Source organism: Vicia villosa, linkage group LG7 (assembly GCF_029867415.1).
Source record: "Vicia villosa cultivar HV-30 ecotype Madison, WI linkage group LG7, Vvil1.0, whole genome shotgun sequence".
NCBI classification, from domain to species: Eukaryota; Viridiplantae; Streptophyta; class Magnoliopsida; order Fabales; family Fabaceae; genus Vicia; species Vicia villosa.
The window spans coordinates 106,369,517-106,390,258 of NC_081186.1; the positions used below are offsets into that span (position 1 = coordinate 106,369,517).

The window sequence follows — 20,742 nt, forward strand, 5'->3', positions numbered from 1 at the left end:
TTCAGTGTTCACCTATTAAAAAACAAAGTTCAGGCAAATAAATGGTCTTATCGTCTACCTATTTCATGTTTGTCGACGAATTATACATGAAAACACATAAAGAGGAAATCACAAACGGAAGAGAAAAATCCAACAAGATAAACTCTCTCGAATATCACATGCAACGACAATCAACAAAAAAACACATCAAACAACATAACACAATTTTATCGTGGAAAAACCTTTATTAACTCGGAGTAAACAACCACGGGACCCGTAGGCCACTTAAAATCGTCAATATAATCAACAATGAGTACATAGAAGGTTGTCTCTAACACTTGTTAGAGGTATACATCAACATCATCAGGATTTGCAATCCATCTTGAAATACAACAAGAATCAAGAGAGACAAAACAACCAAAAAACACAATGAAATTCTAACCTCAAAGATGGAGTCGACAGGCCTCTTAGAAAGCTCTGAATCTAATCATCAACGTCCATAATATGTTCTTATAAATTATAAATGTTGTATCAAAATTTCATGATGATCCGACCGTTGAATTTTGCACAAGCTTCAATTTTCTGGGACTTATTTATGCAAAATTGGGGCTGCGGAATTTCACTCTTCTCTCTAATTTTTCTTGTTGTTTCTCTCACACAAGGAATGAATAACCTAATTCTCTTTATTGGGTGATGATAAGAAAGTCTTACACACACAAGGATCATTAATCCGCATCTAATTAGGTCTCTCCAAACAGGAGAGAAAGTCCAACATATTAAACAATTATACTCATTCTTTTCACTATAATTATTAGATTTTATACATGTCTATACAGTTGTCACCAATGATATAAATTATATGAAACATTGTTAGTAAAAAATAATACATTGAGATTATATGAGAAATTAAGAACGAGATCATCCTCTTATTTTATTTAAATTAAAATTGACATAACACATAAATTCAAAATACACATAGCTTTTATTGCTTACATAATTAACTTAATTTAAAAAAACCAAGAGGATGAATCATAAGCTAAGAATCTTAGCCAGTACCACCAAACCGAGCCTTAAGCTTCTTAATTTGATTTTCGTCAAGAAGAGTAGTCTTTTCAATTGTGTGAGTTTCTAAATTGTTACCAAATAGTAACCTATCGAGGGTATGCACTCTAGGATTATCGCTACTAAAACCAGAAAAAGCAAGAGCTTTTCCAGGACCCGAGTTAAATTTAAAATGCAATAGTCCTTTTGGAATAACGAAAACATCACCAGCTTTAAGAGTTTTCACATAAACATTTGTTGGTGTAATAAATCCAGCAGTAACGACACCTTCAACAATAATTGTTAATTCGGTTGCGTCGGGATGAAAATGCATTGGTACAGTTCCATTTATACCAAAATCAACTCTTGATGCAGAGATACCAAGTCCATTGAGACCTGGTAAATTATTGACAGTTGCAGTTTTATATCCAACATTAAAAGGGCTTTTTAAGGTTTGAGGTACCAAACCTGAGAATGTGAAATCATTCTCGGTTACAATGGTTTCTGACTTGCATGGATAGCCTGAAGGGGTTTTTGAATATGCTAAGTTTGCAACACAGAAATCATTGGTATAAGAATTAGCATTGGAAGTATATTGAAGAAGAGCAACAACAGAAAGAATAATGAGAATCTTCTTCATTTAGGTGGAATGAGAAAATAATGATATTGATTTGCTATTTATAGTGTTGATGTTTTTACAAGGTAGAGATATGATTTTAAATTGTGAACCACGTCATGTGACGTGGTTGCAATATAGTGTTTGCAACCGCAACCGTATTAAACTGCATTTATAGTTTGATTATTAATCATAATTAAGATTGAATTTTTTTTTCACGCAACAGCTATGTTTAAAACGTGCTACAATGCATTGTAAACTTAAGAAAAAAAAAATAGTGAAGAAGAAGGTTTTGTGTATTATAGTGTTGATTGAATTTTAGAATCTGAAGTATCTCTTTAAGTTGTTAAATTCTAAAAATTAAAAGGTATATTTGTCAATTTCAAAACTTTCCAAGAGGTTCAACAAGCTGAAAACAAATTTCTCTACTTGCATTGTTTGTCTTTTTAACAAGTTTATTTCTTTCAAATAAAATAAAATAAAGCAAGTGCGGTAGTTTTTATTTTGAGATAACTCAAATAGTCTATTTTATTTCTCCTTTCATTTTTGAATTTAAATTTAAATATTTAAAATCCAAAAACCTTAGAATGAATTTGTTTATAGTTTTATTACAGCAATATCTTTTTATTTAAAAATATTTGTTCAAGTTCACTTATCTAAAATATTGAATCTCTAGTGTGTGAGGAATAAATTACCTTTAAACTGTTTCAACTCTTTATAAAGTTTTTGTTGTAAGGGTTCCACCCTAGTGCGATATCTTATATAATTGCTTATTGAAAAAAAAAGTGTGAGGAATATTCACAAAATCATGCCATGTAATATAAAGATATTAAATGCAAAAGAAATCTTACAGGTCCAACAATGTTGATAAAATGTAAAACATAAAAGATCAATACATGAGAAAAAAATTAATTAAACAATTCAAAATAAAAATCAAACTTAAAGGTCAAGGAAGTATTTTTCATCTTAATGATAATCTTTTATGTAATTTTAAGAAAGATCAAAATATCAATCTGGTCCAATTTTCTTAAAAGCAACTTAACCTTAGACAAAGTATTGCTTAAATGTAAGTTAATTATAAATAATAAATGTCTAGGACCAGATTAAATCGTGTAGAATGTACTAGGTAGTAAGGATTTCCTTCAAGCAAGGTAACATTAAAGTCATCTTCAAGAATGTAAGCTATTCTTCAGTAATTAAGTGATTATAAATCCTAGAAAAACTCGCAAAAAACAATATTGTTAGATTTGACGTTCAGGGCCAGCCCTAGGGGTAGGCCACCAAGGCTACCGCCTAGGGCCTCATTTTTTTTTTTTTTTATATTTATATGTTCAAATTAATTTATTTTTTTAAATAATAATCTTTTCAATTATTTTTTATATCAATTAAATAATAGCAATTTATTAATAATTTATGATTATAACAACCATTTAGGATGTGTAGTGTATAGTTGATTAATTTAAAATCAAGACCTCTAAAATTTTCAGAGGCTCTGTGTAGGTTTACGCGAAAAATAAATAGGGGCCTTATTTTGTTATTGGTTAACCATAATCAATATTTTTTAGACCCTTTTAACCACAACTTAAGCGTGAAATATTTTGAGTCCTGTGTGATAGCCCGCTTTTAATGCTTTAAAACGGCCATGTTAAAAACCATACTTATAAATAATAATCTTTTAAGTTCTGTTACATAAAAAAGAATACTTGAAGTTTAAGTTTTTTTAAAGAATATTGGTGATGTTTTTTCAATTATGATTTTTTAAATGATAAGAAGAGTGTTTAGATGTGTTGATTTTATTATCCATAGAAAATAAAATTGATTAGAATAATTTAATAATTTTACATTCTAAAAAACATAAAATTAAAATACAATAATCTAAAATAAAAATGTTTTTATTATATTAAAATATTTAATTTAAATTTTTGTCTCAGGCCTGAAAACGTGTTGGGCCGGCCCTGTTGACGTTTTTAGTGGTTATTTTCACTTTGTCTACGTATCAAAAAAATATTTATTCATCTATATAACTAATTTACACCAACTAATTTATCAATACAAGAAAAGAAAACTTTTGCAACGATTTATTTTGAGTGTTGTGATAGTTCTAATTGTCGCCAATTCTGCGTTGTGAGCATTTCTCAACTGTTTCAAAATCTTGTTTCACGAGCCTGTTTATGATAGTTAAACCTCGTTACGTATTTCAATGGTTTTGAATTTGTCTCTAAATTGTAATTGCAACATTTATAATTATCATCAATTTTATTTGACAATTTGTTTTTAAAGTCTATTGTGACAATTGTGAACAATTTCAAATGTGAATTAGTGACAGTTCAAACCATCGCTATTTCTTTTGATTCAAAACATTTTAAAATGATGCCAAATTTTAAATTTATTATTTTTGGTAACAATTTAACCTATTAATAAAAAAGTTGGTACTTTTTCATATTTTATCATTCAATTTTTAAAAAATATTATAAACTAAAATATACCCACTATAATTATTTAACAAAACAAGATAAATATTTAATTATTTAAAAATATTCAAACAAGTAAATCTACAAAATAAATGAAAATATTAACCAAAAAGTTCCATAATTAATTTGGTAATTTGAATCTAAGAGAACCTGTAATGTAACAATCTAAAAAATTCAAAAAACAATGTATCTACTCTATAGCATATATTGTTCTTCTAACTTCTTTTCCTAAAGCATTTAATGATTATTTTCCATTCAAATTATCCTCTGCAAGATGACAATATATACTTTAATTCAACCAATTACTACAAGAAAACAGCTTATTAGCCAAGTGACTATACCAGGTGTTAATCACCTCGCAAAAAAAAGTACTTGTAAGTAGGGGTGTTCAAAATCAAACCAACCCATTAGAAAACCGCAAACTAAACCAAACCAAACAGAAACCGCAAAAAACTGCATTTGGTTCGGATTTGTTTGAGTAATCTTTTAACAAAACCGCACGGTTCGGTTCGGTTTGCGATTTGTATTTTGTAAACCGAACCAAACCAAATCAAACCGCATTATGTTACAACATAACTTTTACTTAACTCACATCCAACCCAAACTTAAACCTATTATACCTTAACCTTATGATTACGAACAATTTTTTCATCCTTATACATATAATTTCAGTCCCGATCTTCTCAAATCTCTAATAGTATTATCGCACCTTCTTTGCCACATACATCTTCCCTCTTCTTCTCTAATCTCTACTCTCTTATATTCTTTCTTTTTCACCTACTCATTTTTATGTCAATGTTCCCTATTTCAGTTTCGTTATTATCGCACATCTTCTTCTCTAATCTCTCAACTCTTTTGTTTTTTGTTTTTCATTTTCACTAATCTCCCGTCTCTTCTATTTTTTTTGTTTCATTATAATAATTTTTATATTGTTTTATGCTATTATTTTATGTTTATTATTCTATTTTTGTCTAATTTAATTTTTACATATTAAATGAAAAGTTGTTGTCAAAATATGACGAGTTTTGTTGTTAATTGATAGTGAAAAATGTCTAAATACAAAGTTATGTTGTCATCTATATATGTATGTATGGCTCAATAAAATATTTGTAAAAAACCGAACCAACCGAACCAAATCAAACCGCATTGGTTTGGTTAGGTTTTTTCTAAAAGCCAACCGAACCAAACCAAACCACGTGATTTTTTCTCTTGCGATTCAGATGATTTTTTTCGTCAAAACCGCCCAAACTGCACCGCGAACACCCCTACTTGCGAGGTGTTATTCACCTCGCAACACAATTTTAAAAAAAATATTGTAAGTTTTTCCATTTCGCAACTGTTAGAGGGAAATTTAAAATTTTGAAAATAAGGTTGTAAAGTGACAAACACCCCGCAACTGTTTTTAAAAAATTCCGGGGGAAATTCATTTGTTCAATCAATGATGTGTCAGTAGTGGCAGACAATATTTATTGTTATAACGGGAAAAATTATTTGCTGGGTGAACTCCACACGGCAAGTTCCAACAGAATAATTTTTGCGGGGTTAAAGCCACCTCGCAAGGTTTTTTTTAAAAAACTGTGAAAAGCATTGATTGCAGACAGAGGGGAAGGTGAACGTTGGAAACAAATTATGACATTAATGTTGTGGGATGACTTGCACTTCGCAAGTTTCAACTATCAGAAAAGTTGCGGGGTGATATTCTACTCGCAAGTTTCCTTTATATATCTCATGCACTTTTCCCTTTTCTCCACCGTTACTTCTAAATTTCTCAAACCCCAACTTCTCAAACCCCTTTACTCTCTTTCTCAAACCATTTTCTCTGTGAAACTCTTCCCAACTCCTCTACATATCTCTCAATTCTCTCCATTTTATTACCAAATCAAGACCCAAATACTCGAATGTTTTGCTAGATTTAGATCTACTTTCTATATTGTCATCAAATCCATTTACAAAGGTACACATATTTATATATTGTTTGTTATTTTTAAAAAAATTTAATTGATTTGTATGATAGAAATAATTGGTGTGTATGTTGTATGAAAATGTGTAGTAAGAAATAACATAAATATGATAACAGCAAGAGAGGGCCTTAAAGATTGAATTTGTTAAAGTGGTTTAAATGTAGAACTAAATCCCCTGAAGGTTGTAACACCCTTCTAAACCCCGCGGAAATTAACATTAAAATCAGAGTAAAACATGAAGAAGAGTATTACAACGCCAACAAAATAAACAATATTCATGTCATGCCATAAAGGAACGATAAACCAAAAATTATTCAGGTAGCATGTTAACACAGCGGAATATTCTTAACAACTGAATAATCAAACATCTGGAGTCAAAGACTCATAATTCAACCATAAACCATAAACAACACAGGAGTTTATCAGCCAATCCTAAAATAACGTTCCCGGTGTTACACGACCAGAGCATGACACTGACCCAACCGACTCTAACGAACTACTTGACGAGCTAATCCTCACCAAGTACACAAGCTACTCCTCAATCTGAAAAATAACAACAGTAAGGGTGAGTTTCATTCGCATTAACAAATGTTATAGGTATATAAACAATACAACTTCCTCCATACATTATTCACCCAAATCAATTATATTCAGATAATATAACAACACACATACCAAAATACACACAAATCATAACATTGGACAACTTCCATTCATGTTACAATTATACACAACAACCTAATGCAATGCAACTAAATGCATGTGGTACCAAACATGGGATAACCCATCTCACCGATCCACCACCATAAAGATTCGGCTACTTCTCTCACCAATTCCACACAATGGGAATTAGCTACCGCTGTCCCACCACCATAAGGGATACAGCCCACAACATGATTATGAAATGCATGCATCACATACCGCATGCTAATCATCAACAACAAACGACTGAACAATCATAATCATCAACCAATGCAATAACAATATAAACCACCACAACCAATTAAATCAAGTGTTTCAATTAAATTCGAGTCACAACTCAAACACCATTTTATTGCATATATCACTGAATTAGTCTCACTATGTTCGAAACGGCACATCAAACAGACTAACAGTTAAAAAGTTATACACCATTAAACTTTTAACAAAAAAAATCCAAACGGCACAGCACGCGGCGCCAACATCCACACGCGGCGCGAAACGGGGAAAAATTACGCCTTCGCGGCGCCAACCCCTGCACGCGGCGCGACGCGAGGAAAAGTTACGCCTTCGCGGCGCCAACACAGGTACGCGGCGCGACCTGTGCGTATCAAAACATCTTACCATTCAGTCCACCTGTTCGCGGCGCCACCCTGTGCACGCGGCGCGAACCGGTGATTTCAGAAATCCCAACCTGCAGAAAACAGCATTCTATGCCTTCCAAGTACTCTCAAATCATACCAGTACGAATCTCAGCAGAATAAATCACACATACGACATAAAATGCACGTTTACACATACTTTTAACCAGGTTTAACATCATTGTTCATCACCAATCATCATTCACAACCTAAATTGAATCAAGGTTCTATAAACCCCAAAACCCCAACCCGACATATAATCCAATTCGAAATCCTAACATACAGATTCCATCGAATCATTCATACATCCCATAATAGAGGTTAATGAGAAGAATCCCCCCTTACCTCGATGTCGAATTCTTGAATTCTCTTCCTCTTCGCACTTGCTCCTCTCCCAATTTCACGTTCAATCTCCTCTGCTCCCTTTTGGTTCTTTTTCCACAAAAATACTCCTCTTTTCTATTTTTATGAAAATATAACTTTATCTTAGAAAAGGGCTTTGCAACTGATACACCCCCCAACTGCTACTTGCAACACTGGCCCATTAGCCTTATTTCATTCCTATTCCCAAATAATTCCACTTAATTCTAATATTTAATAAAAAAATTAATTAAATTAAACAAAGAATTTTATGGGGTGTTACAACTCTCCCCCACTAGAAAAGTTTTCGTCCTCGAAAACATACCTTAGGCAAAGAGTTCTGGGTAGGAGTCCTTCATCTGGCTCTCCAATTCCCATGTAACATTTCCACCGGCTGGTCCTCCCCAAGCTACTCTGACCAACGCTATCTCCTTGCCACGCAATTGTTTCACCTTCCGATCTTCAATCCTCGTAGGCAAAGCTTCAACTGTCAGATTATCCTTTACCTGTACATCATCCACTTGGATAACATGTGACGGATCAGCAATGTATTTCCTCAACTGCGACACATGGAATACATCATGCAGATTCGCAAGTGTCGGTGGTAACGCAATGCGATACGCCACCTCTCCCACTCTTTCTGAAATCTGAAACGGACCAATGAAACGCGGAGTTAATTTCCTTGACTTTAGAGCTCGTCCGATACCAGTTATAGGTGTAACTCTCATAAACACGTGATCTCCTTCTTGAAACTCAAGAGTTCTCCGTCTCTTGTCATGATAACTCTTCTGACGACTCTGAGAAGCCTTCATCTTCTCCTGAATCATCTTAATCTTTTCTGTCGTTTCTTGAACAATCTCTGGTCCAATCACCGCACTTTCGCCAGATTCATACCAACATAAAGGCGTTCTACATCTCCGACCATACAAAGCTTCAAACGGAGCCATACCAATGCTCGAGTGAAAACTATTATTGTAGGTAAATTCGATCAATGGTAGATAACTATCCCAAGTACCACTCCTTTCTAACACACAAGCACGCAATAAATCCTCTAGTGATTGAATAGTTCTTTCTGTCTGTCCGTCCGTCTGCGGATGATAAGCAGAACTCAATCTCAGCTTAGTACCCAAAGCCTTCTGCAAACCTTCCCAGAATTTGGATGTAAACCTTGGATCTCTATCTGACACGATACTCGAAGGAATACCATGTAAACTCACTATCTTCTCAATGTACAATTGAGCCAGTTTCTCCATTGAGTAATCCATTCTCATTGGTATAAAGTGAGCAGACTTAGTCAACCTATCCACTATGACCCAAATGGCTTCATAGTTCTTCACCGTTCTCGGCAATCCAGAAACAAAATCCATAGATATACTATCCCACTTCCATTCCGGAATAAATAACGGTTGCATAGCTCCATATGGTTTCTGATGCTCAACCTTCGACTTCTGACAAGTTAAACAAGCATAGACGAATTCAGCTATTTCTTTCTTCATTCCAGGCCACCAAAACAGCTTCTTCAAATCATGATACATCTTGGTCGCACCAGGATGTATACTCAATCCACTACGATGTCCTTCTTCGAGAATACTCTTCCTCAATTCAGAAACATTAGGAACACAGACACGATTACCAAACCTTATAATACCATTCTCGTCGATTCTGAATTCACCTCCCTTGCCTTGGTTAATTAGAGTCAATTTATCCACTAACTCTACATCAACTTTCTGACTCTCTCGAATCTCTTCCAGAATGCCACTAGTCAACTTCAGCATGCCCAACTTAACACTGACAGGAGTGTCTTCGCATACTAAACTCAAATCTCGGAATTGTTCAATTAAATCCAATTCTCTCGCCATAAGCATAGACATATGCAAGGACTTCCTACTCAAAGCATCGGCAACCACGTTTGCTTTACCCGGATGGTAATTCAGCCCAAAATCATAATCCTTGAGGAACTCTAACCATCTCCTTTGCCTCATATTCAGCTCTTTTTGATCAAATAGATACTTCAGGCTCTTGTGGTCACTAAACACTTCAAATCTCGAACCATATAGGTAATGCCTCCACAACTTCAACACAAATACCACTGCTGCCAACTCTAAGTCATGAGTCGGATAGTTTCTCTCATGCACCTTGAGTTGTCTCGACGCATAAGCGACTACCTGTTGATTCTGCATCAGTACACCTCCTAATCCTGACAACGAAGCATCACAATAAACAACAAAAGATTCCGCCGGGTTCGGCAAAATCAAGATTGGTGCACTAGTCAATCTCCTTTTCAACTCTTGAAATCCTTCTTCACATTTCGAATCCCAGATGAATGCTTGACCCTTCCTAGTCAACTTAGTTAACGGTAACGCTAACTTCGAGAAACCTTCAATGAACTTTCTATAGTAGCCCGCAAGACCAAGGAAACTACGGATTTCGGAAACTGACTTCGGAGCTTCCCATTGAGACACTGCTTCTACTTTCGTTGGGTCAACGGCAATACCATCTTTAGAAATTACATGCCCAAGAAAGCTTACTTCACTTAGCCAGAACTCACACTTTGTCAGTTTCGCATAAAGTTTCTTTTCCTTCAGTAGTTCTAATACCACCCTCAGATGCTCTGCATGTTCTTCTTCACTCTTAGAATATATTAGAATGTCATCGATAAATACCACCACAAACTGATCCAAATAGGGATGGAAGATCCTATTCATATATTCCATGAAAACCCCCGGCGCATTAGTTACTCCAAATGGCATCACTGTATACTCGTAATGACCATACCTCGTTCTAAATGCTGTTTTCTGAATATCGTCCGTCTTCACCCGAATCTGATGATATCCCGACCTCAAGTCAATTTTGCTAAACACACTCGCACCGACCAGTTGATCCATTAAATCATCAATCCTCGGTAATGGATACCGATTCTTGATAGTAACTTTATTCAGCTGTCTATAATCCACACACAGTCTCATAGAGCCTTCTTTCTTCTTTACCAACAACACCGGCGCACCCCACGGCGACACACTAGGCCGAATGAATTCTTTTTCCAGTAACTCTTCCAGTTGACTCTTCAATTCTGCTAATTCAGATGCCGACATACGATACGGCGCCATCGACACAGGACTAGTCCCAGGGATTAACTCAATAGCAAATTCTACCTCCCTCTCTGGCGGTAACTCTCTTACATCTTCTGGAAAAACTTCTGGAAATTCACATACTACTGGTAAATCACTACTCACCGCTTTCTCCTTCACCTCCATGGATGCAATCAACATAAACACGGCGGCCCCGTCCTTCATGGCTTCATCCACTTGTCTAGCAGTCATTGCTAAATCCTCGACTCTGACATCTTCAGGAAAAATAACTGTCTTCGTGAAACAGTTGATATGAACCCGATTAAATTGCAACCAATTCATACCCAGGATGACATCAAGTTGTTCCAACGGAAGGCATACTAAGTCCATTCCGAACTCTCTACCAAAAATATCAATTGGACAGTTCAAACAGGCAAACGAAGTAGTCACTGAACCCGACGCAGGAGTGTCAATGATCATACTTCCACGAATATCAGATATTTCCAAGTTCAACCGTTTAGCACAATTCAATGAAATAAACGAGTGAGTTGCTCCAGTATCTATTATTGCAATTAAAGGAGTGCCATGGATAAAACACGTACCTTTAATCAATCGATCCTCCGGAGTAGTCTCTGAACCTGATAAAGCGAAAACCTTACCCCCAGTTTGATTCTTCTTTGGCTTAGGACACTGTGGACTGATATGGCCTTCTTCACCACAGTTATAACAAGTCGCAGTCCTTCCCTTGCAGTCAGCAGCAATGTGGCCTGCTTTACCACACCGATAGCACTTCTTCTCTTCACTTTTGCACTCGTGAACACGATGTCCAGGTTCCCCACACTTAAAGCACTTAACAGGAGCACTAGAGTCTCCCCCACTAGGCTTCTTCCAACTTCCAGCTTTATAATTACCTCTACCATATGGTTTACCACGGTCCATAGGCTTCTTCCCTTTCTTGTCAACTAACTCACGGGAGTGAGATGACTTTAGCTTCAGGTTGTCCTCTTCGTAGATTCTACTACAATCTACCAAATCAGCAAACCGACGAATCCTTTGGTACCTGATTCCCTGCTTAATTTCATCACGGAGACCATTCTCGAACTTAACACACTTCGAAAATTCGCTCGCTTCATCATTGTTATAGTGAACATAATATTTGGCCAGCTCAACAAATTTTGAAGCATATTCCGGTACTGTCATATTACCTTGGGTCAGCTCCAAAAATTCAATCTCTTTCCTGCCTCTAACATCCTCAGGAAAGTACCTCCGCAAGAATTCTCTCTTGAACACAGCCCAAGTGATCGCTACGCCTGCAGATTCAAGTTCATCTCTACTAGCCATCCACCAATCATCGGCTTCTTCAGACAGCATGTGAGTCCCATACCTCACCTTCAGATTTTCAGCACAATCGATCACTCTGAAGATCCTTTCGATTTCCTTCAGCCACTTCTGAGCACCTTCGGGATCGTGCGTGCCCTTGAACAAAGGAGGATTGTTCCTCTGAAAGCTATTCAGCTTCCTGTCAGCTCCAATACCAGCTCCATTGGCATTCCCTCCCAACACACCAGCAATCATGCCCAGAGCCTCAGCGATCGCGTCGTCATTTCTTCCCCCTCTTCCGGCCATTGTTCTGCTAAATATCAGACAATATTTATTAGAACAAGAAGTATCGACAGTGTCAATTTTACACTAATCGTATACGAAGGATTAACTGACACTAAGACTCTGACTCAAACGACCGACTATGCTCTGATACCACTATTGTAACACCCTTCTAAACCCCGCGGAAATTAACATTAAAATCAGAGTAAAACATGAAGAAGAGTATTACAACGCCAACAAAATAAACAATATTCATGTCATGCCATAAAGGAACGATAAACCAAAAATTATTCAGGTAGCATGTTAACACAGCGGAATATTCTTAACAACTGAATAATCAAACATCTGGAGTCAAAGACTCATAATTCAACCATAAACCATAAACAACACAGGAGTTTATCAGCCAATCCTAAAATAACGTTCCCGGTGTTACACGACCAGAGCATGACACTGACCCAACCGACTCTAACGAACTACTTGACGAGCTAATCCTCACCAAGTACACAAGCTACTCCTCAATCTGAAAAATAACAACAGTAAGGGTGAGTTTCATTCGCATTAACAAATGTTATAGGTATATAAACAATACAACTTCCTCCATACATTATTCACCCAAATCAATTATATTCAGATAATATAACAACACACATACCAAAATACACACAAATCATAACATTGGACAACTTCCATTCATGTTACAATTATACACAACAACCTAATGCAATGCAACTAAATGCATGTGGTACCAAACATGGGATAACCCATCTCACCGATCCACCACCATAAAGATTCGGCTACTTCTCTCACCAATTCCACACAATGGGAATTAGCTACCGCTGTCCCACCACCATAAGGGATACAGCCCACAACATGATTATGAAATGCATGCATCACATACCGCATGCTAATCATCAACAACAAACGACTGAACAATCATAATCATCAACCAATGCAATAACAATATAAACCACCACAACCAATTAAATCAAGTGTTTCAATTAAATTCGAGTCACAACTCAAACACCATTTTATTGCATATATCACTGAATTAGTCTCACTATGTTCGAAACGGCACATCAAACAGACTAACAGTTAAAAAGTTATACACCATTAAACTTTTAACAAAAAAAATCCAAACGGCACAGCACGCGGCGCCAACATCCACACGCGGCGCGAAACGGGGAAAAATTACGCCTTCGCGGCGCCAACCCCTGCACGCGGCGCGACGCGAGGAAAAGTTACGCCTTCGCGGCGCCAACACAGGTACGCGGCGCGACCTGTGCGTATCAAAACATCTTACCATTCAGTCCACCTGTTCGCGGCGCCACCCTGTGCACGCGGCGCGAACCGGTGATTTCAGAAATCCCAACCTGCAGAAAACAGCATTCTATGCCTTCCAAGTACTCTCAAATCATACCAGTACGAATCTCAGCAGAATAAATCACACATACGACATAAAATGCACGTTTACACATACTTTTAACCAGGTTTAACATCATTGTTCATCACCAATCATCATTCACAACCTAAATTGAATCAAGGTTCTATAAACCCCAAAACCCCAACCCGACATATAATCCAATTCGAAATCCTAACATACAGATTCCATCGAATCATTCATACATCCCATAATAGAGGTTAATGAGAAGAATCCCCCCTTACCTCGATGTCGAATTCTTGAATTCTCTTCCTCTTCGCACTTGCTCCTCTCCCAATTTCACGTTCAATCTCCTCTGCTCCCTTTTGGTTCTTTTTCCACAAAAATACTCCTCTTTTCTATTTTTATGAAAATATAACTTTATCTTAGAAAAGGGCTTTGCAACTGATACACCCCCCAACTGCTACTTGCAACACTGGCCCATTAGCCTTATTTCATTCCTATTCCCAAATAATTCCACTTAATTCTAATATTTAATAAAAAAATTAATTAAATTAAACAAAGAATTTTATGGGGTGTTACAAAGGTGACTCCTGTTGCAGAGGAAGGATGCTTCACGATGTTTTAATCTCTCAAATTGATTTGTGTAGAAGTTAACCCAGGGAAATATATATGTTAGTAGCTTGATTTATATGGTTATCATGAATTGGATAAATTTGTGTTATTTCTTTGCATAAGAAAAGTAAAGATGAAAAGTAGAAAAATTAATTATTTTTTCAAGAGGAAATATATGCTAAAATGGGTATAAAAATCTGCTGTATGATTTTTGTATGTTGAAATTGGGTACAAATATATGCTGAAATGGAAACAAATATATGCTGAAATTAGTAGAAATATATGCTAAAATTGGTTTGTATGTTGAAATGGGCATAAAAATGTGTAGAATATTGTATAGTTTATTATTTATTATATAGAATATTATGTAGAAATATATCCTGAATTTAAGTTATTTATTGTATTTATATTATTCTAAATATTAATTTAATATTTAGAATAATATAAATATATTTTTTTATTATATGCGTTACTATTTGCTAGGTGAAACTCACCCTGCAAGTCACTGAACATACTGCTACGTCTGCTCTGACTCAATTGTTCCACCTACTCTAAATCAATTGTTTCACATGGGATAGTTGATTGATTGATGATCTCGAACTGGTTACTCTGATCTCCGTCACGGCTGTGTGAGATGGACCTGCATGGTTAATAATCTAATGTCTAAGTTAGTTCGAAATTCAAGATCAATATGGTGAAAAGTGACAATTAAAGAGTGTACCTTGTTTTTTGTGTGAATTGACTTTAATACCTTTGGCCAAGTGGGGTGAGTTTGAAATGAATTCAGCCTTAGTTATTTGGACATATGCCCGTCCTAGAACAATTTCCTCCAAGGCTTTGACGGACACTGAGTGTGGCGGGAAAATCTTTAGTGGTTTCGGCCGGCATCCAGAATGTTGTCCAATGGGAACTAGAACTGAAACATTTGGGATCAGTTGAAAAACTATTGGGGAACAAGCGCATTAAATGAACTTCCATCATATAGTTTCATCACATCCTTCAGACACATGTGTTGACACGACAATCTAGATAGGGCATGACATAACTTATAGTCCACTTGAGTAAACTTTAGTTTGCATGTATCCCAAAAGAGAAACCTAATCGTTGGTCTCGTAATTCCTCTCTCTAGTTGATTAGAGTCGATAAGCCACCTTCCTCTATAAATAGAAGAAGTAAAGCATTTTGGAAGCTTTTCATAAACCTTGGCATTCAAGCTTATATTCATTGTCACTTTATTGAGGATCGCCTTCATCTCTTCTTTCTTAACAATATTAATTAGAGCGACTGTAGAGCCTTAACCATAGTTTTTGCTCACTATTTGCTTCATCCATCTCAAAAAACCTGGTACATTCATGAATTCAACTTTTACCTATCAAAATTTCCTATTCTTAGGTCAGGATGAGCGATAGTATCGTTAACCTAATAAGTAATTCTAAAAGTGATACTTCCGCTGCCAAGGGAATGGGTGTGTATCCTGAATGTAACCTCCATCCATTTACTCTCACGATTGTATGGATCCAAAAGTGATATCTTTATCTGATGACTTTGCTTTAGGAAGTGCATTTAGGGGTTGTCTAGGGGATGAAACTTCTTTATCTAGCTCCTTAAAGGCGCATTTATCCATCAAAGCCTGTGAGGTGAATCGTACAATGGTCCCCATTCCTCCTCTCGTCTTGACTAAGGAGGAAATACAAGTTGTCCTACAAATGAGGGAATGTGTTGACGACTTCATTCAACTTTCCTGAGAGCCACTGGTTGTGAACCGAGTGATGGTGAGGTAAAAACCCACTTGGAACATTAGGGTAATATTAGCGTAGGAGGGGCGTAACATTGATGCAACCTACTAACATTGTAAAGTACAGCTGGGTGGACGCATAACTAGTGGGTACATCCGTTCTGAGTATTGGGGAAGCCATTGACGTTGGGGTTAAATTCGAGATGTTAAATGACGCGCTTTTAATGATGTCCTTCGTTACCTTGCATATAAAACAGAGGTAACAAATCATATCCAAACGAAGTTAAAGATGTTTTTCGTAGAATTCAATGGAACTCTCTTGATGCCACTTTCAAAAAATTTTACAACATCTATCTTGACTACGTATACAGTAGCAAGGACTTGTGGGGCAACCTTTTCGAGTCGGTCAAACGGCCAATTAAGACAAAGAAAATAGAACTGCGCTCATTCATACCTAAGAACATGTACACCTTCACTAAAGGTATAAATTATAATGGTAGGTAATCCTATCCACGATAGGACTCTATAACATATCAGGGTTGTCGACCTCATATGTGTGGCTATGATTGTTTATTGTAGTTTTATAACAGTGTTAATCTGAACCACTTGTTCAATAATTAACTGCTCATATGCTTTAACTACATCGAGAAATTAGAGTTTAGAGTGACCACCATCTCAGTTGGTCCACTATAGAATACTCACCCTTCCATCTTCACCTTGTAAGAAAATTAACATTATAATTTATAAATAGCAAACCAACCTTTATTCTATTATCACATATCAAATTTTCTAACATGAAGATGATTCACATTATTGTTTTCTTTTTTTATCTACTCTCATATACCTCCCATGCTGTATCTACCAATGATTTCTGTGTAGCCAACTTTATGTTTCCAAAAACTCCTTCAGGCTATCCATGCAAGCCAGAAACAAATGTAACAGCAGATGATTTTGCATCCTCTAATCTTAATGTACTCCGCACTGCATTTGTAAAGGATATACCAGGTCTCAATGGACTCGGTATCTCTGCGGCAAAAATAGATATTGATATAAATGGAACGGTTCCAATGCATATTCATCCTGATGCATCGGAGTTAATAATCGTTGCTCGAGGTCAAATTACTGCTGGATTTATAACACCTACAAAACTTTATGAGAAAAATCTTAAAGTTGGTGATGTTTTCGTTTTTCCAACGGGACTATTGCATTTTCAAGTTAATACTGGTTCGGAAAATGCTATTGTTTATGCTGTTTATGGTAGCTCAAACCCTAGCATTCAATTACTTTTTGATTTGTTATTTAAAAATAACTTACCAACTCCAATAATTGAAAAGACTACTCTCCTTGATCCTTCACAAATTATGAAGCTTAAGGCTCAGCTTGGTGGCAGTGGCTAGAAATATTGCTAGCATATGATTCTAATTTTATGTTTGTTTTAATTTAAGCTAATTATGTATGAAATAAAATTTATGTGTGTTTAGTTTTTATGTCAAATTTTATTTTAATAATGTAAAGGATGTATGGTTTTTTTTTTTTTTTTTAATCAAGAAATTATATTAAACGGAGAACAAAGGGGTTCTCCAACCCGATTACAAAGGAGGAGCGGGGATGCTCGACAAAAAGAAAAATTACACACCAAATACCCTTACGAAAGAAATAAGAGCGGATCCTTACTAAAGTCGTAAAAAGAGTAATTGGGATGAGTAATCTCTCCACAAAAAGACCATTTCCAAACCAAGAACTTGATGTTCCAAACGGTGTTGTTAATGCTCCAAGCTTCCTTCCTAAAACGCACTCCATTCCTAATTAACCAAAAGGACCAAACGGTGGCTAGCCACACCACATCCAATTTACTATCTCTAATCCTATGAGATCGGAAAAACAAGTGCCACTCCATAAAATGCGGTAAAAACACTCCTTTTCCCTATTTCCCCCTTTACCAATCCAATAAGCAATGTCATTCCATATCTTTGTACCCACCAAACATCCAAAAAAGAAATGATCCCTATCCTCCGGGACATTACCACACAATACGCATTTAGTATCCTCAAAAGAAAAATTCATACCTCTATACACCAAACCATCAATCGTTGGAAGCCTATCGAGAAAAAGTCTCCAACCAAAGGCCTTGATTTTGAACGGGACCCCCGACTTCCACAAAATACCAAAAACACCATCATGAACATTAGGTGGTCCGAACGGAATATGAAACTTCAAATAAAAATTATAACACGAAGCCACCGAAAAATCCAACAACGGTCCTTCGGTCCAACTAACCGAGTCGCAACCTTGCCTCCACCCGGTAAATTCTTCCACCCGGCCCTTCAACTTTAACAACTCCGCTTGTAAAAAATTATCTTCCCCCCTTATACCAAAATCACCCCAACACCACGAATCTTCAATCCACCCCCCCATTCCCGCCACCGAAACGCCCTTCAAAATAGAATTTAAAAATAATTCCGGGAATTCTTCTTTCAAAGGAATTCCTTCCAACCACGAAGTTTCCCAAAACGGCGTGTGGAACCCGTTATGGACAATAAATTTAACCTTGTCAACCATCGGATCCGCATGCAACAAAGAATTTATCTTAACCAAGTCCCTCCACCAAATAGAAGAAGAAGAAACTTTACGGTAAAAAAAAGGTAGAATTACTAACCTTACAATTAATCAAAACGGATGTCGATAAATCACCGTACCGGCCTTTTAAGACATCAGGCCAAAGAGAATTTCCACCTTGAAGAATTCGCCACCTCCACTTGTTAAGAAGAGAAATGTTGAATAACGCTATGTCCTTCACGCCAAGCCCGCCTTTATCCATGGGAAGACAAACATCTTTCCATCTAACCCAATGAATCTTTTTTTTCTCCTCTAATCCTCCCCAAAGAAATTTACTTTGTAAACTATTAAATTTCTTCACCACCTTCAACGGCATTTTGTAAAAAGACATAGTGAAAATGGAGAGGGAACTAAGCACCGATTTCAAAAGCGTGATCCTACCTCCTAAATTCAAGAAGCGATTAGTCCAACCATTCAATCTAGCTTTAGTCTTGAACAAGAGTGGATCCCAAGTAGCTTCCAACCTTGGATTATGCCCAATCGGAATTCCAAGGAAATTAAACTTGCTTTCCTCCACCTTACAACATAAAAAGTGAGACGCGGCTTCCAAAAAATGAGAACTAAGATTAATACCAATCAACTTACTCTTGTCATAATTAATCCCAAGACCCGATACAAGTTCAAAGGCTCTAAGAACCGCCTTGATTGCCCGAATATGCTTCCAACTACCACCCCCACCAATAAAGTGTCATCCGCAAATTGGAGGATATCCACTCTACTATTTCCTTTGATGGTAAAACTTTGAAATTCCTCTAACTCAATAGATTTACTCACTAATGCCGTGAGCGCTTCTGCTATCAAAACAAAGAGAAAAGGAGAAAGAGGGTCTCCTTGTCTCAACCCTTTAGACACACCAAATTCTCTCGAAGGACTCCCATTCACCAACACCGACATGTCACTCTTAAACACCAATAGTTTCATCCATTTCATCCATCTATTACCGAATCCCAAAGCTTTGAACATGAATCGGAGAAAAGACCAACTCACCTTATCATATGCCTTTTCGAAATCTACTTTGAAAAGAGTGCATTTACTTCCCGTCCTCTTCGCATAATCAACCACCTCATTCGCTACAAGCACCCCATCTAACAAATATCTTCCGGGAACGAAAGCGGTTTGTCTAGATGAAATAATAGAATTTAATACCTTTTTAAGTCTCCCCGCCAAAAGTTTAGCCGCCACCTTATAAATACATCCCACCAAGCATATGGGCCTATAATCATCCAAACTCAAAGGGTTTTGCTTCTTTGGAATTAGAGTTAAAAAAGATGACGTGATGGCCTTAGACAAATTGTTCCCTCCAAAAAAGTAGTTAAAGAAATTAAAAAAGTCTTCTTTTAAAAAGAACCAACAATTTTTAAAGAAGAGAAAGGAATACCCGTCCGGACCCGGGCTCTTGTCTCCACCACACTCCCACACCGCCTCTTTAATCTCCTCTTGAAGAAAAGGTTTCTCCGAAAAATCCGCTTCTTCCTCACTAAGGGTCTTGAAAGGAATACCCTCTAAAATATGTCTAGCATACTCCGCTTCGGCAAACTTCTTCTCAAAATGTTTGAACACCGTCTCCCTAACGTCATCCACCGAATCCGCCATACCGTCCGAAGAAAGAATCGGACCGATATGGTTAGTTCTTCTTCTTTGTTTCAACACCTTATGGAAAAACTTACTATTGGAGTCTCCTTCTCTAATCCAACACAATCTCGACTTTTGAAGCAACATATTTTCTTTTATTCTCAAGTTCTTCCAAAAATTACAACAAGCTTCCTTCCTATTCTCCATCACACTATCAAAGTCGAAGACATCATCGGAAGCCAATACCTCATCGGCCACGTTCATCTTAATCACACCATCCTCCATATCCAAATCAATTCTACCAAACACCTCCTTATTCCAAGCTCTCAATTTAATTTTTAAAATCTTGAGCTTTTCCTTTAACACGAAATCTCCTCGCCCCTCCACC

The 20,742-nt window shown here is 36.5% G+C and overlaps 2 protein-coding genes across 2 annotated transcripts in view; one reads left to right on the forward strand and one right to left on the reverse strand.

The window, feature by feature from the left end:
* Positions 1 to 756: 756 nt before the first annotated feature.
* The window catches only part of LOC131618190 (germin-like protein 8-14), a 39,958-nt gene continuing 19,972 nt past the window's right edge, over positions 757 to 20,742 (reverse strand). The window contains exons 2-3 of the mRNA XM_058889454.1: positions 12,311 to 12,334; positions 757 to 1,620 (exon numbers count right to left, since the gene is read on the reverse strand). Of these exons, the coding sequence (XP_058745437.1) occupies positions 1,025 to 1,620; positions 12,311 to 12,334 (620 nt within the window). The 3' untranslated portion in view covers positions 757 to 1,024. The remainder of the gene's footprint in view (positions 1,621 to 12,310; positions 12,335 to 20,742) is intronic.
* On the forward strand, positions 16,923 to 17,563 carry LOC131618192 (auxin-binding protein ABP20-like). The gene has a single exon (XM_058889456.1). The coding sequence runs from the start codon at positions 16,961 to 16,963 to the stop codon at positions 17,561 to 17,563; it is 603 nt and encodes a 200-aa protein (XP_058745439.1). The 5' UTR covers positions 16,923 to 16,960.